This window comes from Vulpes lagopus, chromosome 3, assembly GCF_018345385.1.
Source record: "Vulpes lagopus strain Blue_001 chromosome 3, ASM1834538v1, whole genome shotgun sequence".
Taxonomy (NCBI): Eukaryota; Metazoa; Chordata; class Mammalia; order Carnivora; family Canidae; genus Vulpes; species Vulpes lagopus.
Window position 1 is genome coordinate 129,419,185 of NC_054826.1, and position 26,302 is coordinate 129,445,486.

The window sequence follows — 26,302 nt, forward strand, 5'->3', positions numbered from 1 at the left end:
CAGCCACATGCTGGTGGGTACACAGCCCCCGTTTCTGCAGAAGCACACACAGAAAGCTGGCCATCTGTTTTTATTTCCCCTTGCTGTAGAAATCACAGTAAAAAGATCTTATCGCGAGGGGATGGTTTGGCCACAGGGCTCAAGTGGAAGCATTCTGGACCTTAGGACTCACCTGCACCATCCTCTGCCCTTGCCTTCCCTCTGTGCCTGGGCAGCAGCGGTCCCTCCTGCTCCAGGAACTGTGGCTTTTTGACTTTTCAAACTAAGAAGCAAACGATTTATTTTGTATACAGGGCCAGACCCATCTGCCATGAGATTAGAATGTTTGGATCTAGGGCTTAGCTCTGTTCCAGCTGGGTGCAGGCCACCAGCACCTAGTTGTCTTTCTGGAGGTTCATTTCTGCCTCAGCTTTTTGATGAAGGACACCTCATCCCGGTTCCGGATACCGTAACTGGAAAAGAAGAAGAGCTCTAGTGTGTGATCTGCAGAAGGTATGTGTGGAGCCTCACCTGAGACTTGGGAGGGTATTTAAAAAAAAAAAAAAGGTAGGAACAGCTTATGTCTGGGAAGGTGAGGAGTGGCAGTGGCCATCATCTCACAGACCTAGGTCGTGCCAGCAGGCAGCCTCTCACCTTCCCACACACTGCCCTCCTCTGGCTCTAGGAAGTCCCGCTCTACCACTGGTGAGCAGTACTCACACTGCCCCCACGCCTCCCATTCCAGTAGGGAGAGCCCTCAGGAACCTCCCTGCAGGAGGGTGTCAGTTGAGCCAGGGACTCTCTTGGTCTCGCAAATTCTCCAGTGACTGATTTAAGACTCCTCCTCCCTCGGAAGAGGCCCCAGTCTTCTGGCAGAGCCTGGGTACTAGAGGACAACAGACCAGGTGCCTCTCTGCAGCTCAAAATGTGGCGTGAACTTACTCTCGAAGCTTCTTCCTGTCCTCTGTGAGCTTCTCTCCTGCAGAGGTCAGGTAGTAGGTCCTCCACACATAGGACCTGTAAAATCCAGATGAGGATCCGGGTAAACCACAAGCAGGGTGACTGGGCAGCAGGGACGCAGCAGCTGTGTGCGAGATGGGCTTGGGATGCTCAGCTCTGGGGGGCCCAGGGCAGGCGGCTTCTTCTTGGCTTGTCCTGTACCCTGTACACACCAGGCCCAAGATAGCTTGAAGGAGGCACCTCTCTGAAAGAGCTGTGTGGGGTGGCTGGGAGCCAAACATACCTTCCTAATGAAATAGGCTACAGCATGGAGACAGAGACGACCCATGCTGTAGGAGAGAGGAGACCACCTGGGGGAAGATGGGGTAGGGCCCGCTGGCAGCTGCACCGTCTGTAACCAAGGAGACCACTTACGCTGGAAATGCTCCAAGGTGCCCCCATTTAAGAAACCCAGTTGCCTCGGTGAGGTGATGTAGATGAAAGAGAACTGAGGCAGGACTCCCAGGCACCGTGGCACCCACCGCGCCGGGACGCTCAGGACAGGGAACTCCTTGGTGCTCTGTGGCACAGGTGCGACAGCGGCTCCACTTACCAGCTGATGTGCTGAATGCCCCCTTCACGCTCCTGCCTGAGCTGCACGTATCTCTGAATGGCCTTCTTCAGGTCCAGGACTGTGGCGTTCTGCACCACAACCACAGCTGCGGGAGAAGAGCCATGTTAGGATCCACAGCCACAGCCTCGGACGGCAGGAAAGGAACCAGAAGCTCTGTCCAGACTGTTTTGGATGGAGGCTCAAATTCAGGTGGAGTAGGCTCGTGGTTGCCCCGATGCCCTTCGACATACATGGCTCCTGAGTTTCCCCTGAGCAGCCATGGCAGCGTCTTGTCTGCGTGTGACAGCTTGGACCGCAAGGTCCGCAGGGAGAGGGAGAGCACTTACGCATTATCTCTCCATCCATCTTGCACACGCGGACTGTCATCGCTTGGCCATATTCTAGTGCTATCTGGGAATTGACTTCTTCCAAAGTAACCTGCAGAAAGACCAAGGGTCGAGGTGGGAGCCTTGGCTGCCTTTGCTATCCCAAACCGCAAGAGAAGACAAGCGGATAGCATCCGAAAAGCAGTGTCGTATCTTACGAGGGACGAGAGACAAGATTTCTTACTTCTATGCTAGGGTTTCCCGGTTGCACCTACATTTTAAGAGTGTTTAACGTGTAAAGTGTATTAACGCTCAGGAAAAGAGGAGCGCTGAAACAGGAGAGGGTGAGCGCCGGATCTGGGCTCTGGGGCTGGGAATGAGGAGGCGCGGTCAGTCCGAGATCCAGGGCGACACCGGGCGGGGGTGAGGAGGGGAGGCCGGTGTGCGAGGGTGACAGGGGCGCCCAACCCAGGATTGAACGTCCTCGGGCGGGGCGCGGGGGCGCGGGCCTGGATGCGGAGTCCCGGGGTGGAGCCGCTCTCCCCGCTTGAGCTTCAACTACAGAAACGACCTTAGAACCAGCACCTGCACCTGCAGCGCAGCCGCGCCCGGGGCTCCGTCGGGGTCCGCCTTGGGACCGAACGACCGTCCGCCTGTCCCTGTCCCCTGCTGCCCCCGCTCGTGCTCGGGTCGGTGAGGTCCTTAAAGGACACGGGAGAATTGAGGCCCGCCGCATCTTCACCTCTGGCGCCCACAGGGGGAGGTCGGGCGCCGAGGCCCGGCCGCGCACCTGGATCGGGAGGTCGCAGAGCAGCGGGTCCTGCACCACCATGGCGAGCCCCTCCTGGAACACGTCCACCGCCTCGGAGTGCGGCAGCGCCTCCTCTTCGTCCTCCTCGGCCTCGGGGGCCTCGGGCCGCGCCGCCGCCGCCTCCGCCTCGGCCTCGGCCTCCGCCGGCTCCAGGGCGCCCGCTCGGCCTCGTGCTCCGCCCGCGCCGTCGCCGCTTCCGGCGCGAGGGGCGGGGCTGCCACGGGGACCAATGGGAGGCTCGGGGCGGCCTGCCGCAGGGGCTGCTGGGAGCGCCAACCCGGCCCGACCATTGGGACGGCGGCGGCCCGGGCCAATGGGAGCTCGCGACGGGCCCGACGCCGGCGCTCCGCGGTCGCAGGGGCTGCCGGGAGCGCGCGGGGCCGCCATGCTGCTCTTCTGTCCGGGCTGCGGGAACGGGCTGATCGTGGAGGAGGGACAGCGCTGCCACCGCTTCGCCTGCAACACCTGCCCCTACGTGCACAACATCACGCGCAAGGTGATCACCCGCCGCCCCCCGCCCAGCAGCCGGCGCCTGCCCCGCCGGGGTGCTCCAGCGGCCCCGCCCCCGCCCCCCGCCGTATCGGGAGCGGCCTGGCCTCACCCGGCTCCCGTGGCGGCGTCCCCGACGGCGGCCCGGGCGGCCTCGTTGGAGCCGTGGCCGGATCAGGCCCGCCCCGTGCGCTGGCGCGGCTGACGGCGGGTCCGGGCCGACGCCGCCAGCCCCCGGGGAGCAGCCCGCGCCGCGCACCGATACGGCCGCCGGGCCTTTGCACGTGCTCCCGCTGCCCTCCCCTCCCCGCCCGCAGCCCCGCCGTGCTCGGGTCGTGCCGCGCAGCGTGGCTCCGGCGGACTCGGGTCACCTGCGGAGACGCCTCTACGGGATCTGCGCGCCTGGGGTCGGTGCTGCGGCCCCAACCCGGGCCCTGGACGGAGCCGGGGCGCACCGCCCGCCCCGATCTGCCCGCGGGAGTTGGGGCCGCCGCCGCGACGCCCGGGACGGAGCCGGGGGCCTGCGCGGAGGGCCCGGGCCGAGCGTGGACGGGGGCGGGGGGTGGGTCCCGGCTGCGCCCGCCTCTTGGGCCGGCCCGTCGCTGGAGCCGCTGGAGCCCCTGGACCCGGGCCGAGCCCTGCGCCGCGGGTGTAGAGACGCGGCTGCCCAGGACCGTGCAGCCCGCGGGGAGGAGGGCAGTCGGCGGCCGGGTCAGCACCGCGCCCCTCCCCGCGGCCTGAACACCTGCCGCCGTTCGCCAGGTCACCAACCGGAAGTACCCGAAGCTGAAAGAAGTGGACGATGTGCTCGGCGGCGCGGCGGCCTGGGAGAACGTGGACTCCACCGCAGGTGAGAACTGAGGCCGCGCTGGCTTTGAGAAAGGAAGCTCCTAAAAATAGCGTGTTTATTTTCTCCTTTAGTGATTTATTTCTTACACAGGCAATATTGGCATAAACCCCAGAGACGTAGAGGTGTGGGTTAGTCTCAAAGCCACAGCCTTTTAACATCGCATGACCTTGGTGGCCTCTCTCCGTCGTCAGAGCGTGAAGGGAGCACTTGGCCTCTAGCGTGGTCCGCAAGTGGCGGCTGTGCGGGGAGCAACCGACGGCAGTAATGAACGTCGGAGCCTAAGGAAGAGTATATGGTCCATTTGTTCAGCTGTGGATCTTTTTTAAAATTAGTTATCTCTAAAAAATATTTTATTTATTCATGAGAGAGACAGAGATATAGGCAGAGGGAGAAGCAGGCCGTATACAGTGAGCCCGATGTGGGACTCGATCCCGGGACCCCTGGGGTCACACCCTGAGCGGAAGGCAGATGCTCAACCACTGAGCCACCCAGGGATTCCTGGTGTAGATTTTTATTTTTAATTAATTCATTCATTCATTTATGGTTTATTTATTTGTTTTTCTTCCTGGTGTAGATTTTTAAAAGCTGATGGCAGAGAGCATTCAAATGTTTATTTCAAGTCTTGTTTCCTGTCTGATAGAGGTAGATGTGACCAGGGAAGTAAAGAGGAGAGCCCTAAACACATCTGTGTTGAGCGGAGGAAGACCCAACTCCTGTTTAGTATTATCTTTTCTCCCCCGTAGAAGAATATCTAAATCTGATACGGTAAAATTAGCATTGGCAGAATTTGCCAAAAAGCAAAGAAGATGATTTTGGTACCTAATGTTCAAAGTGCTGTATGTGAGTGAAGGTATTATCAAGCACAGGGTCAGTTTCCCGAACTGAGGTCACTTTGCCTTGAGGTATTTGGCAAAGGTGTGGGTTGTATGGTGAGGTCTTCATAAGAATGGCCTGTGGAACTGCTGCCGAGATGGATCCCTAAATTTAATGGGAAGTGGATTTGTCATTCCCTGGGGTCTCCTCCGGGAAGTTGAGAGGGCCTAGGTGATGGAGATGCACTTGGAAGAATCTGCCCAGAGTGGACCCCATCATGCACATGGTAGCCATAAGCCACATTTCATGTCACATTTCCAGCTAGTCTTCAACCAGATTTGAGAAGAAAAATGGGACTCAGGGAGGGGAGCAGGAGTGTTTTCCAGGGTCACCATTGTCCCCTCAGTGTGAGAGTGTAGTGGGACTGATGCCACTAATTACAGCCTTTCAGTCATGGTGCAAGGTGCCCTAGGCAGGGGATGCCAGATGATTGGGGTCGGGGAGGGATTTGGTGCGTTAATGCCTACTTCTAGCAGGTGTGTTTGGTCAAGAGTATCTTTTTTTTTTTTTTAAATAACGTGGGTCACTTGTTTTTCTCGTTGCCAGAGTCATGTCCTAAATGCGAACATCCTCGTGCCTATTTCATGCAGCTTCAGACTCGCTCTGCAGACGAGCCGATGACCACCTTCTACAAGTGCTGCAATGCTCAGTGTGGACACCGCTGGAGGGACTAGGGTCAGGATCCAGCTGTGTCATCTGCCTACCTTGTTCCCTAGGGTGGATTCACAGCCAGGAGTGTGAACTGTTTGTTCTGAACTGTCTCTGCTTGATGTGGCCAAAAGCTAACCCTTTCACGGGAGCTGGTCAGGGTACCAGCCCATCTGGCAGTCAGCGGATGAGCTCATTTATATCCAGGGGGATTGTGTGTGCAGGGAAGGGTATCCATAAGTAAGTGTGTTCTTTTTAATATCCTGCTTGTGGATCTTGTAGGTATATTGGCTAATTGACATCTTTTCACCATTGTTCTTCTTAAATATGCACTCCGATTGCACAACTAATAAAGTAAAATGTTATAATGTAGGACATTAGATGTATCTAAGTATGTAACTTAATTGTAAACTTATCACTATTCTGAATATTTAATTAAAATGGAAAGTCTAATACTGCTTTCCTAGTGTTTATTTTTTTTTTTAATTTTTTGCCAAGAAGTATATTTTATTTTCGTTAATCATACAAATAATTTGCTATAATATCCCAGGGCAAACTGCAGAGTTTGGCAGTCTGACTGGGGTGGGGTGGGGGCTGGGGGGCGGCCCTCAGAGACCTGCAGGCTGGCAGCCTTCAGCATGGAGTGCCTGGGTTCACAGCACAGCTTGTCACTCGTGGCCATCTCGCAGGTGGCTCTTCCTCTACATCACGACACGGGTGTCTCGAAGATGTTGTGGGTGGGGAACTCTTTAGATGCTTAGGAAATTTTATTCCGTTTCTGCTGCTCGATGGTCTCTGGTTGGTAGGGTGTTCTCCAGCGTCTCCATTTTCTTTAGCTTGGCCTTATCGAAGCTGGCGATTTCCCCCGTGTCCAGTTTCTGCCATTTTCTTAAAGCGATCTGTGGAGTTCCACCCCGAGTCCAGTGCTGGGTCCTCCCACTCGTGTTGCTGTAGCAAGAGACCGCTTTCTCATTGTTTTGAGTACTTTGACAAGCAGACATCAAACAACTGCCATGCTTAGGGCTCTCCTGGTAGAATACTGATAACATGCTTTTCAATTTATCATTTCTGTTCTTGTTTCCTAGGATTGCAATAAATTTATTAGGTAGACTATATTTATGCTTCCTTCATTTTTTTAAAACAAATATTTATTTATTTATTCATGAGAGAGAGAGGCAGAGACACAGGCAGAGGGAGAAACTGGCTCCATGCCGGGAGCCTGATGTGGGTCTCGATCCCTGGTGTCCAGGATCAGGCCCTGGGGCGAAGGCGGTGCTAAACCGCTGAAACACCTGGGTTGCCCTTCATCTTTTTATTTGTAAAAGGAAAAGGACATCCTGGACTGGAGGGGGGTAGGATGTTAGTTTGTGGATGGTTTCGTTTCTTGCTCAGGACCTCAGACCTAATTACTTTTCTAAATCTCTTAATAATGAAGTCTCACTTGTGAAATCATGGGATGCAAATATATACCTCTGATAGAAATTTTTACGTTTTTGAGACGGTATCTTTTCCAGACATGAATAATCTTTAAGTTTGGCACGATGGTGATGGCTTGTTTGTTTTTAAATAGGCTCCACATTGGAGCCCAATGCAGGGCTTGAACTCATGACCCTGAGATTAAGAACTGAGCTGAGATCAAAAGTCAGGTGCTGAACAGACAGCCACCTAGGTGCCCCAACAGGATGGCTTTTGCTGTAACATGTAGATCAGGTTCTGAGCCCATCATTTCTTGGTTTGGTTATTTTCCAAAACAGTTTGTTGTGGTGATGATGCAATTTTATAATGTGGGTGTTTCCTTTAGTATGTTCTGTTTATGCCATCAATTGGTTGGTGTGTGTGTGTGTGTGCACTGTCAGTTTTATTTCCTCAGATTTTCTTTTCTTTTTTTTTTTTTAAGATTTTATTTATTTATTCATGAAATATACAGAGAGAGGGAGAGAGAGGCAGAGACACAGGCAGAGGGAGAAGCAGGCTCCCTGCAGGGAGCCCGACATGGGACTCGATCCCAGGACTCCAGGATGATGCTCTGAGCCAATGGCAGGCGCTAAACCGCTGAGCCACCCAGGGATCCCCTCCTCAGATTTTCTGTGTTTGCTGTTGGTCAGTGGTGAAGATCATGCACTCTGAAGTTAGCCTACACGTCTGCTTCTCAGCTGGGAGACCTCAGTCAAATTGCCAAACCTCTGCCTTCATTTCCTCACATATAAAGTGGTGATAACAATTTCAGGGGTCTACAAACTTTCTTAAAAGGGCCAAATGGTAAATATTTTATTTATTTATTTTTTAAATTATTTATTTATTCATGAGAGAGAGAGAGAGGCAGAGACACAGGCAGAGGGAGAAGCAGGCTCCATGCAGGGACCCCGATGTGGGACTCGATCCCGGGACTCTGGGATCTCTGAAGGCAGATACTCAACCACTGAGCAACCCAGGCATCCCAGATGGTAAATACTTTAGACTTAGTGGGTCAAGACTCAAAATCTAGGAGAACAAACTTTCACAACTTTTTTTTTTTTTTTTTTTCACAACTTTTTGATAGACAAAATTCAGAATGTAATCACAGTAATTGAGTACAACATTTTGTAATGCGGGGTCTGTTGAAAATAATGGATATCGGGGTGCCTGGGTGGCTCAGTTGGGTGTCTGCCTTCAGCTCAGTGTGTGATCCCAGAGTCCTGGGATCAAGCCCCATGTTGGGCTCCCTGCTCCCCATCCCCCCACCTAGCTATCTCTCTCAAATAAACAAATCTTAAAAAAAAAAAAGAATGGATATCATTTTGCTTAACTGGGGTTCAAAGTTAGCATTTCTTATCAAACTAGATTGCAAATATGCATCTGTTAACGCTGCTTAAGTGCAAGAGAGCAAATGAAGTTAACTGTTGCCATTACCAATAGATTGAATGGAGCCAACACTGATGACAGATGCAAATAATTTCCACAAAGAATTTCCTGTAACCTGTATCAGCAGATTCCAATCCATGGTCTACTGAAATAGTGTTTTCTCAGCTTTGAAAATATTCTTGCCTTGCTTGTTCTACGCACACCATGCATACAGGCTAATTCTTCAGTCACTTCCCAGCTCAGTGCTGAGGCACTGACTTTTCAGAGAAACAGTTGAACAGTATCAGTAACATTGGTGGATTCATCCAGATTCAAGGAAAATCACTTCAAATCATTCGCCTCATTTTTAACTATTGATGTTGCTCCCAGTGTCCTTAGCTTTTAGAACCGTTCTCTAAAAGGCATAGTCATATTTATTTTCTCTGGACACACTTCTTCAGCTGCTCTAATTAAGCACAAGTCATCATCATAAGTGGCTTTCCTGGCTTGTTTAACCAATGAGCCACCTGGAAATTTAATTTAATTGCTTCATTTTCATATTTAAGTTTTTTGAAGAAATTCTGTGGTGTGTTGAGAATAGTGCCAGTGGCTTTGTGCGTGTTTGGATAACGGTCTGCTGCAGTGTCATTCCATAGTCCACAGTCCTTTGCCATCCAATTTGATGATGCAGTAATCTACGCTGTGCAGTAAAAAATGTTACATTCAGGGTCCACTTTTCTTGTTTTGTCACGATGGGTATGCACTGGTAATAGGTTAAGGGAAAAAAAAAACCCACATACATATGTGTGTATACGGCTGCTTCATATTTAGAACTGACTAGTCATAGTGATTTTCCAGGACTCTCCCTGGCTCCCTCCCATCACCCAGGAAGGGCACTGGGTTAACTTCCACAGATGTCCTCTTAGGCGTTTTTCTTGTTTTCTGCATTATTACGATGTATCCTTTTTTTTAAGATGCTGTGTTTTTCTCATATATTTTCCTTTTAGTTCTTTTTTATAGTGTCTATCTCTTCTCCCATATTTCCCATTTCATCCTTGGGGACATATTTTCCTTTACATCTTTGAACATAGTTAGAGTAGTTACTTAAAAACCTGTGCTGTTTCCAACCTCTTAGTCCTGGGAGTCTTGTCTATCGATTACCTTTCCTCTTAAGTGTGGGTCACCTAGTTCTGTTTATTCACATGTCTAATATTCTTCGATTTATCTTGGCAATTGTGAATGATACAGATTGTAGATACTAGATCCTGTTAGGTTTCTCTGGAGAGTGTTGAATTTTTATTTGTATTTAAAGCAGGCTGTAAACTCTGTCTCTGATATAGGCAGCAGCCCAAACTTCTGTTCAGGTGGTTTAACTTTAGCTGGGTTGCTTGGAGTTGGCCTATACACATGTAGTTCAGAAGTCATCCAGAGACTTTGGTAAAGTTTGTTTGTGTTTATTTGTTTGTTTATTTTAGGAAGTAGAGTTTAGATGTAGAATTTGGTGCGCTCCACCCCTTTGGGATTTCCTCCCTTTCCAGCCTTTGTGGTCGTGGTGTGGGTTGTGTGGTCTGGGGGACTTAAGGTAGTAAATTCTAGTTTCAGCCTCGGGTGCTCTTCACTGGACATGGAGCCTGCTTAAGGTTCTTGCTCTCCCTCTGCCCCCTCCCCCTCTCAAAAAATAGATGTGTGATTTATGTTTCTGGCCATTCCTAAGTTGTTTCATGGGCTTGAACTTTTGATTTCATCCCTCTGTGGGTCCTGGTTGTTCTCAGACTCCAGAGCTGTAGCTCTGGGGTATCCAAACTTTACCCCAGATGTTTTGATGCACAGAACACACACATGCACCCTGAAATGTGACCTTATTTGGTACCCTAAAGAACACACAGCCAATAAGTAAATGAAAAGATGCATATCTTCACTAATAACCAGTGAAGTGTAAATGAAAGCAACACTGAAATATCTTTGCTTATCAGATAGGCAAAGATTAAAAAGACTGATAAGGTACACTGTTGGTGACTTCTGGTGTAGACGGTGGCATGTTCTTGGAGTGCCACTTGGTAGTACCTGTATTTTAAAATGCTGAACTTTGGATCCCACAGTTCCATCCCTAAAATTCTTTGTGCAGAGATACTCATTCTGCTGATTAAAGATCCATGACCAGAACTGTTCACTAAGTTGCATATATGCACCGGAAATTAACATAATGTTATATGTCATATCTCAAAAAATAAAAATAGCATATAGAGGCAGCAATACAAATGTTCATCCGTAGGTTTATTGAACCGTGGCACATACTACCATTAAAGGCAAAAAACAGGTTTTAATGTGCTGACCTAAAGGATGTTGAAAATAGCCAGAGGAACAAGGAGTCTGCAACGCTCAGCACAGTGTGAGTCCATCAAAAATGTGCATTTGTTTGCACATCTTTGGAAGGATTTGGCCCAACTTCTCACAGAAGAGGACTCAATTTATATTTTTCCTGTATCATTTGTTTTCTTTAAGAGTGCATCACTTTGGTGCCTAGCACTCTCTCCAGGGGAGAGGACATTCCATTTGTCGGAATGAATATAACAGACAATCTGCCAATCAATGGACAGGTCATCAATGTCCATGTTTGGCAACCTTGGGTGTTATGGGGAATGAAGGGTCATCCCACCTCCTAATTCCCAGGTTTATGATTACTGGTGGCAGTCGTCTGTCAGCCCCACTTGGGACAGCTGCTCTGCTCTGCATCGTGGTTTCAGATGTGGGCGGCCTGTGTAAGCCCGCCGTGGGAGGCTCACGTCACTGCTCACTGCACTTATATCCTGAATCAGGCTGAGAGGCTTCCCGCTGCAAACACAGGAACGGTCACCTCCAGGTCTGGAGGGTTGGGTTCCCTTCAGACTTGCCATGGGACCCAGCAGACGCATCTGGGAAGGTGAGTCTGGCAGTCAAGTCAGCATGAGCCGATGGCAGAGAGGGGCAGGCAGCCCGGGCCCTGGGAAGAGCCTGTGGATGAACCTTGGAAGCAGTGGGGAGCGTCACCCTAGTCTTACCTCCTCCAGTGTCCTGATCTTGGGTGCCTCCCAGAGACAGCATTTTGGCAATATTTGCTAAAGAATGACAGGCTGTCACTTCCAGTCCTGAGTATTGCTGGGCAGAGGGAAGAGTACTGAGTTTGTTAGGTAGAGTTTTTAGGTGTGGAAGAGACTTTTCTTCCTCAATAGCTGAGCTAGGGGTTGTTCTGGGGCCAGATGGTCTGAGCTGTAAGGACCATGAGTGGAGATGAGGTCCCGGTCTTGGGGTTGGCAAAACACCTTAAAACCCTATGTCCTGGGAGGGGGGGGCCTTCAGGCAGAAGAGGAGCCAGAGTCTGGGGATCTCCCCTTGGAGCTGTGGGCGGGCAGCGGGTGAGGGTGGGATCCCAGAAGGAAGGTCAACTTGGCCAAGCAGATGAAGGGGAGGTGAGGGTTCGTGCTTAAGTCATGTCCCAGAGCGCTCTTCCCAGGGGTCTGAAGCATTAACACCATCGAGAGGCAAGGTCAGCATTTCTTACCCTGTTGGGGCACAACATGAATCAGACAGGTCTCCCCCTGGAAGAGCCTGGTGTAAAGAGGCAGCATAGCTACGAGCTTTGCTGACTTGCTTACAAAGGAGCTATGAGGACATTTCGGGGCAGAGAAGGTCAGTGTTAACTGTGGGAAGAGCAGGTGCATCATTTTCCTCCCTTTGCCCCCAGGTCCCCCATAACTGTGTCAACACCCTTACTCTAGACCTTTCCCCCAGCACTACCTGCTTCCCTGCTCCTGCCATGAGCTGACTGGCCTCGCCTGGGGGTGTCTTGTCTGGCCAGAGAGAGCTTCGTGAAGGAATAGGCACACGATGCTAAAGGAAGTCAGACAGGGGGGATAGTGTGAGGTGGTTTAGGCCAGCAGGGGACCCAGAGTGAGCTCCCCTGGCCCCAGTCCGCCTGTGCCCCTCAGACTTCCATCCTCATCTCCCTTCTTCTTTCTGCCCTGGGTCCCTCCCCCTGTCCATGTCCACCTGAGGCCGGCCTGGGCCCAGCTCGTCTGTCTCCACAGCTCCGGCCTGGTGTTGCCACGGCTCCCAGACATGCACCTCCCAAGACCCAGATACGTGAGGGTTTCAATTGCTTCTTCTTTCCCCAGAAGAGGGAAGAAAGTGCTAGATAAATGTCCACTGAAATAGCAACCTCCGTTCCTCTATGTCTGCCAGCTTTCTGAGTGGGTACGCAGAATGACAGGGATAGCACTCCGTTAAAAATGAAGAGTCTGTGTGAGAGAGGACAGTAAGTGGACCGGGTGGAGCCAACTTGGGAGGGCGTGTCTCAAGGCACCGGGCCCTGGCGGGATTCCCCTGGGGGCCGGGGTGGGTGAGGGGCTGTGTCTGTCTGGAGACCTGCCCCTGGGTCTGACAGTGTGTGTGGATTCTGAGGCAGGGGGCCTGGCTTCATGGTGGGCCAGGAGAGCAGGGTAGGAAAGCTGTGAGGCCCCAGCAGTCAGACCTCACGGGCTGTACCTTGGCCCTGAGGTCATGGAGGAGATGGGTCCTGTGAAGGGAACAGAGTGCTCATGGGCTGGAGGCAGTGTCCTCAGACCTGGTGGGACAAGGGCAGCGCCGGGTGGTGGCATCAGCTGTGCTGCGAGATGGTCTAGTGTTGTCTGAGCTGTGACCAGATCTCCCGGTGTCCTCCCACTGCCTGTTCCAGGACCGGGGAGCGTGCGGGTGGGGGTTTCTATGACGCCTGGCCCAGTGTCTGTAGTCAGAGGCGTGGGTAGCCCCGAGGGGAGACAGAGCAGTGGTGCGTGCGCTGGGCACGTTGGGCAGCTCCCAGGCTGTGTGGACCCTGGCTGAACATGTGCCAAGCAGAGAGGTACCAGGTGCCAGGCGTTGGGGAAGAGCTGCTGCTGTCCCTGGTCTTGGCTTCTGCTCCTCTCGGAGGGTGGTGGCCCCGCCCCGGCCAGCTCGCTGTGTAGACAGAAGCATTCTCTGTGGAAAGAGTTCTCAGGGGATGAGCAGGGACCATCCCCCCATGTAGGTCTCTGCTGCTCACCCAGAGTGGGTCCTGGCACTGGCAGCTCTCAGCTGTCCCTGCCCTGGGGTCTGCGGAGCTTGGAGCGCCCCCACACCATGCTCCCGAACCATCTGCTCCTGGGTTGGCCTGTGGCAGGGCTGGCCCACTTCTGCACAGACGGAGGGGTGCCTCCACCCAGGGACCCCTCAACTGGGCAGTGGCTGCTGTGCCTCAGACCCCGCAGATCTCGGTGCTCAATCTGATCCTGTCATCACCATCCTGACCGTGGGCTGTTGTAGGCTGCTCCCCCATCTCCACCCTGTCACTGCGCAGGAGGGGACAGATGCTGTTGGGGTAAGCTTGCTACGGCCTCCTGTGCTGTGGCTGCTGGTGCCCGGGGATGGCGGTGCAGTCTTCCTGAGCATGGATCTTAACAGGGGTCTGTCCTGTGGCCACCGGGACGTCTCCTGGGCCGTTGGCATGGCGTCTGCTGCCTGAGCGCGTGCAGGCTCCTGGAGGGCTTACGTGCTGTGGTCTGTGAGCGCATCTGCTGCTCTTTGCCTCCTTATCAGCCATCGGGCTTGCATAACCAGGCTGGCCCTGCTTCCTGCTTAGGAACTATCAGTGCACCATCTGGAGCTACAAATGGGGTGACAGGACGTCAGCAGCCTCCCCGCACCCAGGCGCTTCCTAGCAGAGCCCCTGTCCCCAGCTAAGCTCCCATCCCCCCAGGGATTCTGTTGCCCAGGTGGGCCCCCGCACGAGGGCCCTGCTCTCCTGAGGCGCTTCCTTTGCAGGACGGGTAGCTCAGAACAGGGGCGCGGCCGGCCCAGCTGGCGGAGGGGCAGCGCACAGCCTCCGCAAGTGGGTCTTTATTTGTGGGTCCAGCAGGGGAGGGCATGGGCAGATGTTGGCTGCGTGACCTGGGGCAAGGCTTTCCCCGCCCTGAGACTCACCTGTCGGTAAGTAGGGACAGTGAGTCTACCCCACGGGGCTGCTGGGGGGACTCAAGTGTTCCACTCGTGCTGCGCCGGGCCCGAGGTCGCCCTGCCCCAGCTGCCCTGTGCGATAGGGATGGGAGCCATGCCGGCAAGGGGTGCCTGAGCCGGAGAGGAAGCTTCTAGGCACACTCAGCCACGCAGCGGCTCAGAGTCCGGAACATTTCAGGAGGAGCCGTGGGCTGGAGGGCAGGGTAGCCATGAGTCTGTGCTGTGCCCAGCAGTGTCTCGCAGCGCCAGTGTCTCCGGAGCACAGCTGGGGCGGTGGTGCCCCATCTCTGTATGGCCTGTGGTGATGGTGCAGGCGGTGACCCGCTCAGAGCTCGTGGCCAGGAGCATGCCCCACGGGGGACAGCCCTCGGGGTCTCATGGGGAGCATCCCGTGGGGAGTGCTCTCAGCCCAGTCCTTTGCAGGCTGGTCCCTGGAGAGTGAGGCCCTGCTGCCAGAGTGGAGCACCTGGCTTCTGATCTGTACCTGCGTCGGCACCTGGGTTGGGCCCGGAGCCTCCGTCCACGGGGAAGGAGGAGGTGAGGGCTGGCACCTGTCTCTGTGTGAGGTGGGTTGGTGGAGAGTTTGGTGGGCAGGGCTGCCATCTCTCTCACCCCACAGGGAAGGGTTTGGCGGGAAGGGTGCTGGGCGTGTCCTCAGGGACCTGCCTGGACTTCATTCCGCCCATGTGCCGGGGCTCAGAGCCCATCACCTCCCAGCCGTGCCCGTGATGCCTTCTTTTGGCATCATTCTCGGGGGACTGCCTTGTCAGAGTGTCAGCTGCCAGGCCCTAACCCTGCCCAGAGGCAGCCACGGGGGGCTCCAAGCCATCACTGTTCCCAGGGCTTGAGGCTGGATCTTTCACCTGCCTCAACAACAACGTCCTAAGGATCGACTGCCACTGGTCTGCCCCAGAGCTGGGTCAAGGCCCCAGTCCCTGGCTCCTCTTTACCAGGTGAGTCTGGAGGGCCAGGCTCCGTGAGGGCCATGATGGTGAGATCCCCTCGGTAGCAGCAGGCCTGGGTGGGTGCGGTGGGCCCTTGGTACCGACCACCTCCCTTTCCAGCAACCACGTGCTGGGCAGCAAGCATAGATGCGTCTTCCGGGCCAGGGAGTGCACTGTGGTGCTGCCACCCGAGGAGGTGCTTGTGCCTTCCGACAACTTCACCATCACTTTCCACCGTTACGTGTCTGGGAAGGAGCAGGTCAGCCTGGTGGACCCACAGTACCTGCCCCGGAGACACGGTGAGGCCTGGGCTGGGTGCCTGGACAGGGAATATCCTGGCTTCAAGGGGATTGGGAGACAAGATCCCATTGCCCTTAACCTCCATGGCCCAGCGAATGTTCTCCGTCCCTGCTAAGAGAGGCCCAGGGCTGGGAGCAGGCTGGGCCCCTGGGAGGGCAAGAGCCCACTGCTTACCGGAGAGGCAGGGCTTTGGAGGAGGATGAAGATGTAGTGCTTCAGGTTGGGGTACAACTTGAGTCACCTGAAATGCACTTCAGTCATAGCAGGAGGGACTCCAGTAAGACACCGGCCGGCACTTCCGGCAGCAGCTTGTGAAGGAAGATGCGGGCAAGATTTGAAATCACCTTGTCTGGCTGCGGGGGCTGGAGGAACGCACTGTCCTCGTGTTGCACCTGGGCCCTCCCTGGGGGACCTGCCTCCCAGTGAGGCCGGTGATCTGGGAGGGGAGGGCTTCGACCATGTCCCCACCCCCCCCCCCAGCATCTTTCAGACCCCCCAGTCCTGGGCATCACGATAGACATGCCCTCATGTAGCCTCACTGTGTTTCAGTGAAGTTGGACCCTCCCTCGGACTTACAGAGCAATGTCAGCTCTGGGTCCTGTGTCCTGACCTGGGGCGTCAGTCTTGCCTTGGAGCCTCTGGCTGCCATCCTCAGCTACGAGCTGGCCTTCAAGAAACAGGAGGAGTCCTGGGAGGTAATGCTGGGCTGACGCTCTCTCCTGGGAGCAGCAGCTCAGTGCACCTGCATTTAGTGCTTGTAGGCCTGTGTGCTGTGCATGTGTACCTGTGCCCATGTGCGTGTGCACGGTCACGTATATGTGTGCGTGTGGGTTCTTGAGGGTCAGTGGATCCTGTCTCACCCTCAGCACCTGCTAACTGTCCTCTGCCCCACAGCAGGCCCGGCACAGGGATCACATTGTCGGGGTGACCCGCCTCACCCTTGAAGCTGTCGAACTGGACCCTGGCTCCAGCTATGAGGCCAGGCTGCGTGTCCAGATGGCCACACTGAAGGAGGAGATGGGGCAGGAGCAGCACTATGAGGGCCAGTGGAGCGAATGGAGCCAGTCTGTGTGCTTCCCATCTCCTCAGAGCCCTGCCCAAGGTGGGGTCTCCCTCCCAGAGGGCCTCCCCTCACTCGTGCATCGCACCGTCCCACCCTCTCACCCTCCTGGAACTCCCTCCCTGAGGCAGTCATGCCCCAGCTGACCACCCTCCCCTGGAGACAGGAGAGTTTTAAGGAGGAAACAATCACCTGCCAAACGATGGGCCTCTCGGAACCTGTGGTTGTTGTCTGTCATTGGTGTGAGTGTGGCCCCGGGTGGCACTCACGGGCCTGTGCTTCTGTCTCTGGAGCCTGGACATTGTCTCCTGTCCCAAGGGAGGGCAGGGCTGACCCCTGTGAACTGGTGGGAAGGGGTCTGACCCCGATGACCTTGTAGACGGAGGAGGTGAGGGCCAGGGGCGGGCGATTCATTAGCAGGTGCGACACAATCCCTGTGGCCTATGAGCAAATTTCCAGTGTGGCCCAGGGCACTCCTAGGGGTGCTTTGTCATGTGGAATTAGGGAAACGTCCTGGTGCCAGAGAGGCGCACAGCCCTGGGCCCTTCCTTCCCGTAGGTTCTCACCTGTTCTTGCTTCGGGGACAGCCCGACAGCAGCACCCTTGTTGCTGTGCCCGTCTTTCTGCTGCTGACCAGCCTGACCTACTTCATCGTGTTCAAGCTTTCACCCAGGTTGGTAGCCAGGGTGTGTGTGTCTGTGTGCACACGTGCTATTGTGCTAGCATGTCTCTGTGTGAGTTTCTGTGTGCGTGTCCATGTGTGTGGATGTGAGTCAGTGTGTGCATGTGTAGGTGTGTGGTAGGTGGGGCATCTCGGGCCAGACTGGTCATCCCTCCCCACCGTCTGGTCTTGGATGGGGCGGGGGTTTTGAAGCCTCTGCCCTGGACCCATGGAGAGCTCCCCAGTTGCCGGGTGTGTTGGGGGCCCTATGGCTCCAAAGAGGCTCAGAAGGATCCAAATTTATCGGGCCCAAGCCACTCAAGAGCCTCATCTCCGGCCTTTGGAGGTGCTCTGTGGTTTGCTCATGTTTAAATGCATTCTACGAAAATGCAGTCTTGGGAATCTGCTGTGCTCGGAGCCCTGGTGAATGCCCCAGAGAACAAAACAGGCACGGCCCTGTTGACAACCATCACCCTTGTCAGGTCATGGGAGGGGGCCCGTAGGAGATGGACCGGGTGTGGACTGGCAGCAGGAAGGATGTGAGGAAGTGGGAACAAGAGAGTGGGGTGTTGCGGGGGAGGGGGTCGGGGAGGAGATGCTGGGTGGGCCATGAAGGCCAGACTTGACCTGGGAGCACAGGAAAGCTCTTGAACCACGTGAAACTACACGACAAGGCCTGGTTTGTATTTTGAGAATAGATTTGAGTGGGGCGGGGAAGGACCCACTTGGAGGCCTTGGTGGTGTCCAGAGGGTGGCGATTTGCTTGGAGCTGGCAGGAGAAGCAGAGAGGGAACCATGTGGAGGGAACTGGCAGGCCTTAGGAAGAGAAGCCGAGGGGGCGGATGAGCTGTGACCGTGGGCCCCTGAGGTGGGGACTTGCTGTGTCCTGAGCCACATCTTTGTGGGGGGCCAGTGGGCCTGTTGCTCAGGGAGGAGTCAGGTGGGGCAGCGGGCTGCCTCCTGGCTGCTGGGGGCACACATGTGGCTCCCTCTGGGAGGAGGACGCCAGGGCTCTCCCTGTGGCCTTAAACCCACCTCGCAGCTCACCCTGTAAGGACACGTGTCTTGGTGTAAGGAGCCCTACAGGGTCATGGGCCTGGGAGGCCGCACAGGCACGTGCTGGGTCTTGCCCCAAGAGCAGGTCTGCGCTCGGCTAGAGGCGAGAGAGGCAGCAGCGCAGATGACGCAGGGCTGCCTCTGCTGCAAGGGAGTGGAGCTCCCACGGGACCTCAGGCCTCCTGAGCTGGGGCCTCTGAGGACCCCCTCCCCCAACCCCTTGGGTGTGCGTAGGCCTCTAGCTGTCCTCTCCCGGCTTCAGGATGAAGAGAAGCTTCTACCGGGAAGTACCCTCTCCGGCGCCCTTCTTCCAGGCCCTCTACAGCGTGCACTGCGGGGACTTCCAGGTGCATGTGGGCCCGCAGCAGGGGTGGGGGTGGGGCTGGGGTCACCCACGGGCCTGGCCTGCCCAGGATGTGGGCTTCGGTGAGAGTGGGGGCTAGTGTGGGGGCCTTGTCAATGCTTTGAGCTTTTTTTGTATACGTAGTGGGTTTAAATTTACACTCTGTGTCTCAAATGCATCAAAACAATTAGCTGTATTCTCTATTGCGGGTTTTTTTTTCTTTTGCGGGGAGCAGCCCCTGGGAGGTAGATGGTCATTCTGTGGTGCAGACTATGGTGGTGTCTTGCAGCTGCCACGTGTCTTGTGCCTGCTTCTTCTCTGAAGGTGTCTGCGGGGAGGGCCTGGTGCTTGTGCCGTTCTTGGGGCCCTCGGTGGTCTGCGGGCTACTGCTCTGGTGGTCGCTGGGGAGCGCCTGGCCCTTCCTTGTTCCCCTGGGTAGCGTGCTGGCACCTTGGCCACTGAGCGCACTCCACATCCCCCCCTTTGTAGTGCCCCGGTGAGCGCCACCAGCGGGGTCTTCGCATCAGACCCCTTCAGTTCCCTCTGGCCTGGGAGCTCTTGCCCTCTGGGCTCCAGCAGGTGGTTTCAAGTTCCCCACTGTGGGTGGAGGATGGCATGTGATGCTTCCTGGGGTTCTTGGGCCTGCTCTTCCCCGATCCCCCTGCCATTGCTGGGCTTCCCTCTGCCTCATCATTGTGTCTCTAGAAAGGGAGCCCAGAAAACAAAATTTAGAAAGGGAGTCCAGTTTTCAGTTTCGGATTGTTGTCCAAGAGTATAACTCGAGGCTTAAAGCGGAGCATCTTGTCTTTGGTGGAGGCCACCTCCTTCTCTCGGGTAGTGGCCATCTCTGTCCAGACCCCTGAGGTCATGTGGGCTGCACGCACCCAGCCCTCCTCTGGAGACCCATGTCACCTGCCAAGTTATTTAGACCCCTCGGGGGTGGGGTGGGTGTGGGGGTGGTCTGGAGCCATGGGTGGGCTCTCCAGGGAGAAGGGCGGTAACAGAGGGCAAGGTATGTGTGGTCCATTTGGTGGTGGCTCCTGGTCTCACCTAGGACATACTTCCCTTTGGGAGGTGAGGGGCCTCTTGTGGCCCCACGGAGGGGTCCAGGTCTGCTGCCCTCAGCCCAAAGGTGCCGTTCGACAGCGTCTCTGTGTGAATGTGTGAGTGTGTGGGTGGGGAGTCCAGGAGAGGGGCGCAGTCTCTGTAGCCCATGGAAGTGCCTGGAGCAGCAGCCAGGGACTTTCTCTGTCCTTGGCACCTGTCACTACCTGTACCCTCTTTCGGGCTGCTGTGAGCACCGTGCGGTGAGGTGGGGGATTACTGAGGGTCCTGGGCTACGGATACGCTGGCACGTGGAGGTAAGATGGAATGTTCTGAGCACAGGCATTGTTTGGACTCTGGGCGAGGATTTCAGGAGAGCTTCTTGGAGAAGGAGGGAAGGCTGCTTCCAGGGAGAGTCCTGAACATGTAGCCTGAGCCCTTCCCCTACCCACACCCCATGCTCTCTGTTCTAGACCTGGATCAGGGCCCACAGAACTGGCCTGCTGCCGAACCCGGACCCTGTCCGTCCTCCACAAGGAGCCTCGGAGTCCAGCGACCAGGAAGCCATTGCGTGGCTGACCTATGACCCAGTGGATCCCTGGCAGTCAGTGGTCCCAGAGGACGAGGAGGAGGGCCCTGGCGCAGGCCTCCCAGAGGCTGTGCTGAGAGCAGGGCATGTGCTACAGGGAGGGCAGCTGCCTGCCTACCTGCCGCAGGAGGACTGGGTCCCTGCAAGCGCCCCCAGGCCAGCTCCCCCACAGTCAGAGGGCAGCAGTGGTGACTACTGTGCCCTGGGCTGCTCTGGGGGCTGCCACCCCTGTACCTTCCCAGGAAGCACACGGAGCTCTGGGCCCAGCCTGGTTTTGGCCCACGGCCTTTCTGGTGACCAGCAGAGCCTGGATGCCTGGCGAGGAAGTACCTGTGTGGGAGTCGGTCACGGTGAGAGGCAAGACTCTACTGAACGGGTTGCATGAGGACCTCAGGGTGTTGGCCTCGCTCCCACGCTCTGCAGTCACCGGGGTTGATCTAGAGCCCGGACTTGGCCAGCTGCATGATGTCCATTTTGCGGAAAATGGACCAAAGTCTCTATGAGAACGGAGCCCCTGCACAGACATCCTGTCCAGACAGAGGCCAGCGGGTGACCCCCTCCTCTCTCCCCTCCCCTCTCCTCTCCTCCCCTCAGCATCCTGCCACTCAGCACCCCCTCCCCGGCCACCACTTCCCTCCCTGCTATCTGGCTTCACTGGGACCCCTCAGAAAAGAAGGGTGTGGGCCCACAGCCTGTTCTGCCCTCACCTCTTTAAAGGGTCCACCTGCACCCAGCAGACACAGAGGAGGCGCTATGACTTCTTTCTGTGCCTTCCTGAGGTCCCTCTCCTCCTGAGATTAGAAGGGGTCCAGTGGGTCTTTCAAACCGCTGCTGGCTGGGAGGGGGGCCAGAGGAGTGTTGAGGGGATGGGGTCAGTCTATTCTCGGGCTCTCTGGGGTTGGAGGTGCTGAGGTTTTACGGGTAGGGTCAAGTGGAGGAGGAGGTGCCAGTCCCTGGGACTCTGGTGACCCCTGTGGTCCACGCAGGAGAAAGCACTTGCAGCCCCAGGCTCCCAAAGGCACAGGCCCTCCTGCCTCAGACAGGCTTCCCCCTCCCCTCTGCATGCCACTGGTGCCCCTGGGGTTTGTGGGGAGCCTCAGAGGAGCCAGATTGTGGTCAGCAGCGGGAAAGCAGGACCCAGAATGTATTTTTAGCTTGTAGAGAGCGGGAAGGGTGTGGACGGAAGTGAGGTGCAGGCATCTTTAGTTCTAACCAAGGATAAAAAAAAATAGCTTGAATCCACTTCCTGGAGCCGACCCCTGGGGAGCGCTGGGCTGGTATCAGAGCAGCATCTGTGTGGCCCCCTGTGGCTTCCCAGGGAACCTGCATGTGACGAGTGACCCCCACAGCTGGGACGCCTCCTCTGCGCGGCCAGAGACACTGTTTCTGTGGATCACATTTTCTCTCAGTGACACACAGAGACCCAGCTTTGGGCTGGAGTTTGAGCATGCAGCCCCTTGGAGGCTGCGTGACCTGCCCCTTAGGCCACGTTGCTCTGAATTCCCCTGAGCGAGTCGCCTGCACACCTCTGTGCCCAGAAAACTCTGGCTTCCCCCTTTGGAGATGAGATGACCCTTGGACACTGTGGCCCCGAGGTCCAGTTCGCAGCAGAGCCAGGTTGGGAGACCTTGGGAGGAGGAAGTCGCTGAGCACCGGGTTCTGAAGGAGTCCGAGGGCCAGCGACCGGAGCCCCAGTCCTCGATGCGGCTGCTGATTCCAGGGGGTTGGGTGCGTGGCGCCGCTGGAGCTCGAGGGCCCCACACGGGGCTGGCTGGACCGTGGAAGGCCCGGAAGGCCAGACTGAGGGCAGCGAGGGCAGGGGACTCTCCCTGACGCGAGAGGATGTGCAACGGTTTCTCTTGGTTTGTTTGTTTTTACGATTTTTTTTTGTTTGAATTTTTAAGCCATCTCTACACCCAATGTGGGGGCTGAACCCACATCCCTAAGATCAAGACTTGCATGCTCCACCGACAGCCAGTTGGGCGCCCCGCTTTCTTGGTTTCCAGTGTGGTGAAATCCACGTAGTCCAACCCTCTTTCAACATGTGCAGTTTGGTGACATTCAGTACATGCTGATGTCTGACGTCGTCACTCCCACAGGAAATCCCCTGCCTTGGAAGCAGTCGCTCCCCCCCGGGCCCTCCGGAGCCCCTTGCCTGCTCCCCGTCTCCATGAATCGCCTCTTCTGGGCATTTTGTAGAAATGGAGTTATAGGGTGCGTGACTTGCCCCACGGCCTTATTCCTCAGTGTAGTGTTTTCGAGGTTCGCCCACTTCATGGCATCAGTGGCCTCACCCTTACTGTGACCCTTGCGCTGTTACCAGGTTTTCCCTGTTGCAAGCAGCACTGCTGTGAATATTCATGGAAAAGTTTTTTTTGGTACCTGTTTTCTCTGTTTCTGTGTGTATTCCTAGGAACGGAATTGCTAGATCACATGGTATGATCATATCTATGTTTAGAATTTTTGAGGAACTGCCAAACTGTTCTCCACAGTGACTTCAGCATTTTACATCAATGGTGTACTCGGGTTACAATTTCTCCACATCCTCACCAACTGTTGTTAGTGTCCTTAAAAAATATATATATTTTTAAAGCTTCTTAATTTAAATAATCTCTGCATCCAATGTGGGACTTGACTCACGACCCTGAGATTGAGAGTCCCATGCTTGGGGTGCTTGGGTGGCACATTCGATTTTAAGTGTCCGACTCTTGGTTTTTGTTCAGGTCATGATCTCGGGGTCACGCGATTGAGCCCCGTGTAGGACTCAGCACTCGGTATGGCATCTGTTTGGGATTCTCTCTCCCTCTCCCTCTGCTCCTCTCGGTCATTCTAACTCACTCTAAAATAAATAACTAAATCCTAAAAAAAAAAAAAAAAAAAAAAGAGAGAGTCACATGCCAGCCAGGCATCCCTTAAATCACTGTTCTAGGTATAAAGTGGTACCTCAGTGTGATTTTGATTTACATTTTCCTGATGGTTGGTGATGTTGAACATCTTTTCATGTGCTTCTTGTGTGTCTTCTTTGGAGAAAATCCTGTTCAACTCCTTTGCCTATTTTTAAATTGGGTTGCTTGTCCTTGTGGTGTTGAGCTGTAGGAGCTCTTTATATATTCTTATACCAAAGTCATATCAGATATTCCATTTTCAAACATTTTCTTAAATTCTGCATGTTATTTGGTGCCATATACAATAAGCCATGGCCTAATCCAAACCCAACGAACACATGAAAAGATGCTTAACATCCTTAGACATCAGGGAAATGAAAATGAAAACCACAGTGAGATGCCACTTCACACTCAGGGGATGGCTGTCATCTAAAAAATGGAAGTTAGTTTTAGCAAGGATGTGAAGAAATTGAAATTCTCATGCTCTGTGGATGGAGTTGAGAAACAATACTGGTGAGGGGTACATATCAATGTGAATATTCACTTAAAAATGTTGAAAATGGGATGCCTGGGTGGCTCAGTTGTTGAGCGGCTGTCTGCCTTTGGCTCAGGGTGTGACCCCAGGTTCCTGGGATTGAGCCCCATATGGGGCTCCCTGCAGGGAGCCTGCTCCTTCCTCTGCCTCTGTCTCTGCCTCTCTCTCTGTGTCTCTGTTGAATAAATAAATAAAAATTTTAAAAATATGTTGAAAATGGTAAATTTTGTTATGTATATTTTACCATAATTAAAAATGAAAATTAAGGAGAGAAAAATTTTATGTTATACATGTTATCACACCCTCAAAAAAAATTTCTGTAAGGATTGGTCCTGCAGGACACCTGGGTGGTTCAGCGATTGAGCATCTGCCTTCAGCTCAGGGCGTGACCCCGGGGTCCTGGGATCGAGTCCCACGTCAGGCTCCCTGCATGGAGCCTGCTTCTCCCTCTGCCTGTGTCTCTGCCTCTTTCTCTCTCTTTCCATCTATATGTGTGTCTCTCATGAATAAATAAATAAAATCTTAAAAAAAAAGAAAGAATTGCCATCCTAACAATATTGAGTATAGGGCACCTGGGTGGCTCAGTTGGTTAAGTGTCTGCCTTCAGCTCAGGTCATGATCCTGGTGTCCCAGGATCAAGTTCCAGGATCCAGCCCTGCATTGAATCCTGCCTTGGGCTCCCAGCTCAGTGGAGAGTCTGTTTCTCCCTCTGACCCTCCCCCCTCTCATGCTCTCTTTCTCTCTCCGATAAATAAATAAAATCTTAGAAAAAAAAAAAGCAATATCAAGTGCTTTGCTCCTGGACAAGGAATTTATTTGCAGTTATCTATGTTTTTTTTTTTTTCATAATTGAAGTATTTTTATTTTATGTACAGTGAGTCGACATTAAGGGGATATCCTGGGGACACCAGCGTAGCTCAGCAGTTGAGTGTCTGCCTTCGGCTCAGGGTGTGATCCTGGAGTCCCAAGACCGAGTCCTGCCTCGGGCACCCTGCAGGGAGCCTGCTTCTCCCTCTGCCAGTGTCTCTGCCTCTCTGTCTCTGTGTCTCTCATGAATAAATGAATAAAATCTTTTAAAAAAGAGGGGGTTATCTTGGATATCTGCATTGAGGCAGAAGGATGGGGATCTTGAATGGGATGATCCATTCAAAGACTCATTTAATCCAATTTACTGAAGCTGGTAACCCTCACGGACCGGACCGACAGAAACTGGCAGCACCTGTTGAGGCAGTATTTCCGGGTCAGACTGCATGGGTTTGAGCAGAGGTGGAAGAAAGGAACCCTGACCCAAGTTCCTCGGATGGCTCCAGTGCAGCTGCTGGTGAGCCATCCTGCTCTCTCTTGGATGCACGAGGCAAAAGGCGCATTTATTTATATGTTATTTGATTTCTCTCATCTGTGTTTTAATGTTTTATGAATATTTTTATGTACATTGTTAGATTTATACCTAAGAACCTTAATTTTTGTGCTGTAATTTTTTTTTCATTTCACGTCCATTTGTTCTGTATATCATTGCTGATCATCTCAGTTAATTTAGGCTGCTATCAAAATATCACAGACCAGGTGGCTTATAAACAATAGACATTTATTTCTTACAGTTCTTGAGGGTGCATGTCTGAGATTAGGGTATCTCTGGCAGCAGACTTGTTTTTTTTTTTTTTAAGATTTTATTTATTTATTCATGAGAGACACACAGAAAGAGAGAGGCAGAGACACAGGCAGAGGGAGAAGCAGACCCCATGCAGGGAGCCCGATACAGGAACTCAATTCTGGGACCCCAGGGCCACGCCCCTGAGCCAAAGGCAGGCGCCAAACCGCTGAGCCACCCAGGGATCCCCCAGCAGCAGACTTGTTGTATCCTCACTTGGAGGGAAGGTGCTGGGGTCTCTTTTACGAGGAGACCACACCCTTATGACCTAATAACCTGTTCTAACACCATCACACCTTTCATTTGGATTCTAACACTGAATTTGGAGGGAACACAAACACTCACACCATAGTCCTCATGTCAATTGACTGGTACATTGACCTTGTAGTTTGTTTTCAGTTGGAATTTCCAAGTTATGACACTGAATACACAGAACTCTAAGTTTCAGAGATTCCCCAGGCTTTTCCTAAGTGGGTGAACTGGCCACAGCTAAACTGTGAGCTGGTGGTGGGGATGTCCAGACAGTTTGGTGTTGTGAGGACAAAATAGGGAGACGGTCCTCAGGGCGGCTTCCCCAGTGATGTGTCATCAGTAGGCGAGCACAGAAACCTCTGTTTCTGACTTTCTCATGGGTTTATTTGTACTTTCTCCTGTAGCATTTCAGCAGGACATATCTTACAGACGTGTCCCTTCATCAGGGCTTTGGCCTTTCATAGCCATGGAACACCATAGTACTTTTCAGATTCTGCTTCTTGGAGAGGAGAACCTCTGAGAGCATCTGGCTGCAAGTGTGAGTGGGGCCTGAGTGGGTATGAGTGGGGTGGCTGCCTGGCTACCCTGGGCCTCACATGAGATCCTCTCTCTTCCGATGTTGACAGTTTGA

At 54.0% G+C, this 26,302-nt stretch overlaps 3 protein-coding genes across 4 annotated transcripts; 2 read left to right on the forward strand and 1 right to left on the reverse strand.

Annotated features, from left to right (window-relative positions):
* Positions 1-55: 55 nt before the first annotated feature.
* Positions 56-2,871, reverse strand: SNRNP25 (small nuclear ribonucleoprotein U11/U12 subunit 25). The gene is made up of 5 exons (XM_041749185.1): positions 2,648-2,871; positions 1,879-1,969; positions 1,532-1,637; positions 922-996; positions 56-452 (listed from the first exon to the last, which is right to left on the reverse strand). Exons 1-5 carry the CDS (start codon positions 2,687-2,689, stop codon positions 395-397), a joined length of 372 nt encoding a protein of 123 aa, XP_041605119.1. The 5' UTR covers positions 2,690-2,871; the 3' UTR covers positions 56-394.
* Positions 2,872-3,005: 134 nt separating this feature from the next.
* On the forward strand, positions 3,006-5,981 carry POLR3K (RNA polymerase III subunit K). Its single transcript, XM_041749186.1, has 3 exons — positions 3,006-3,164; positions 3,920-4,007; positions 5,427-5,981. The coding sequence occupies exons 1-3, from the start codon at positions 3,054-3,056 to the stop codon at positions 5,552-5,554; spliced, it is 327 nt and encodes a 108-aa protein (XP_041605120.1). The 5' UTR covers positions 3,006-3,053; the 3' UTR covers positions 5,555-5,981.
* A 5,193-nt stretch (positions 5,982-11,174) lies between these two features.
* Positions 11,175-22,914, forward strand: LOC121486441 (interleukin-9 receptor-like). Of its 2 annotated transcripts, none has more exons than XM_041747315.1 (9): positions 11,175-11,268; positions 14,778-14,891; positions 15,196-15,307; positions 15,419-15,597; positions 16,148-16,293; positions 16,493-16,700; positions 17,217-17,331; positions 18,638-18,722; positions 20,236-22,914. In XM_041747315.1, exons 1-9 carry the CDS (start codon positions 11,241-11,243, stop codon positions 20,734-20,736), a joined length of 1,488 nt encoding a protein of 495 aa, XP_041603249.1. In that variant the 5' UTR covers positions 11,175-11,240; the 3' UTR covers positions 20,737-22,914. The 2 variants fall into 2 exon arrangements, with proteins under 2 accessions (XP_041603249.1, XP_041603250.1); XM_041747316.1 differs by having other exon boundaries at positions 16,496-16,700.
* The last annotated feature ends 3,388 nt before the right edge of the window (positions 22,915-26,302 follow it).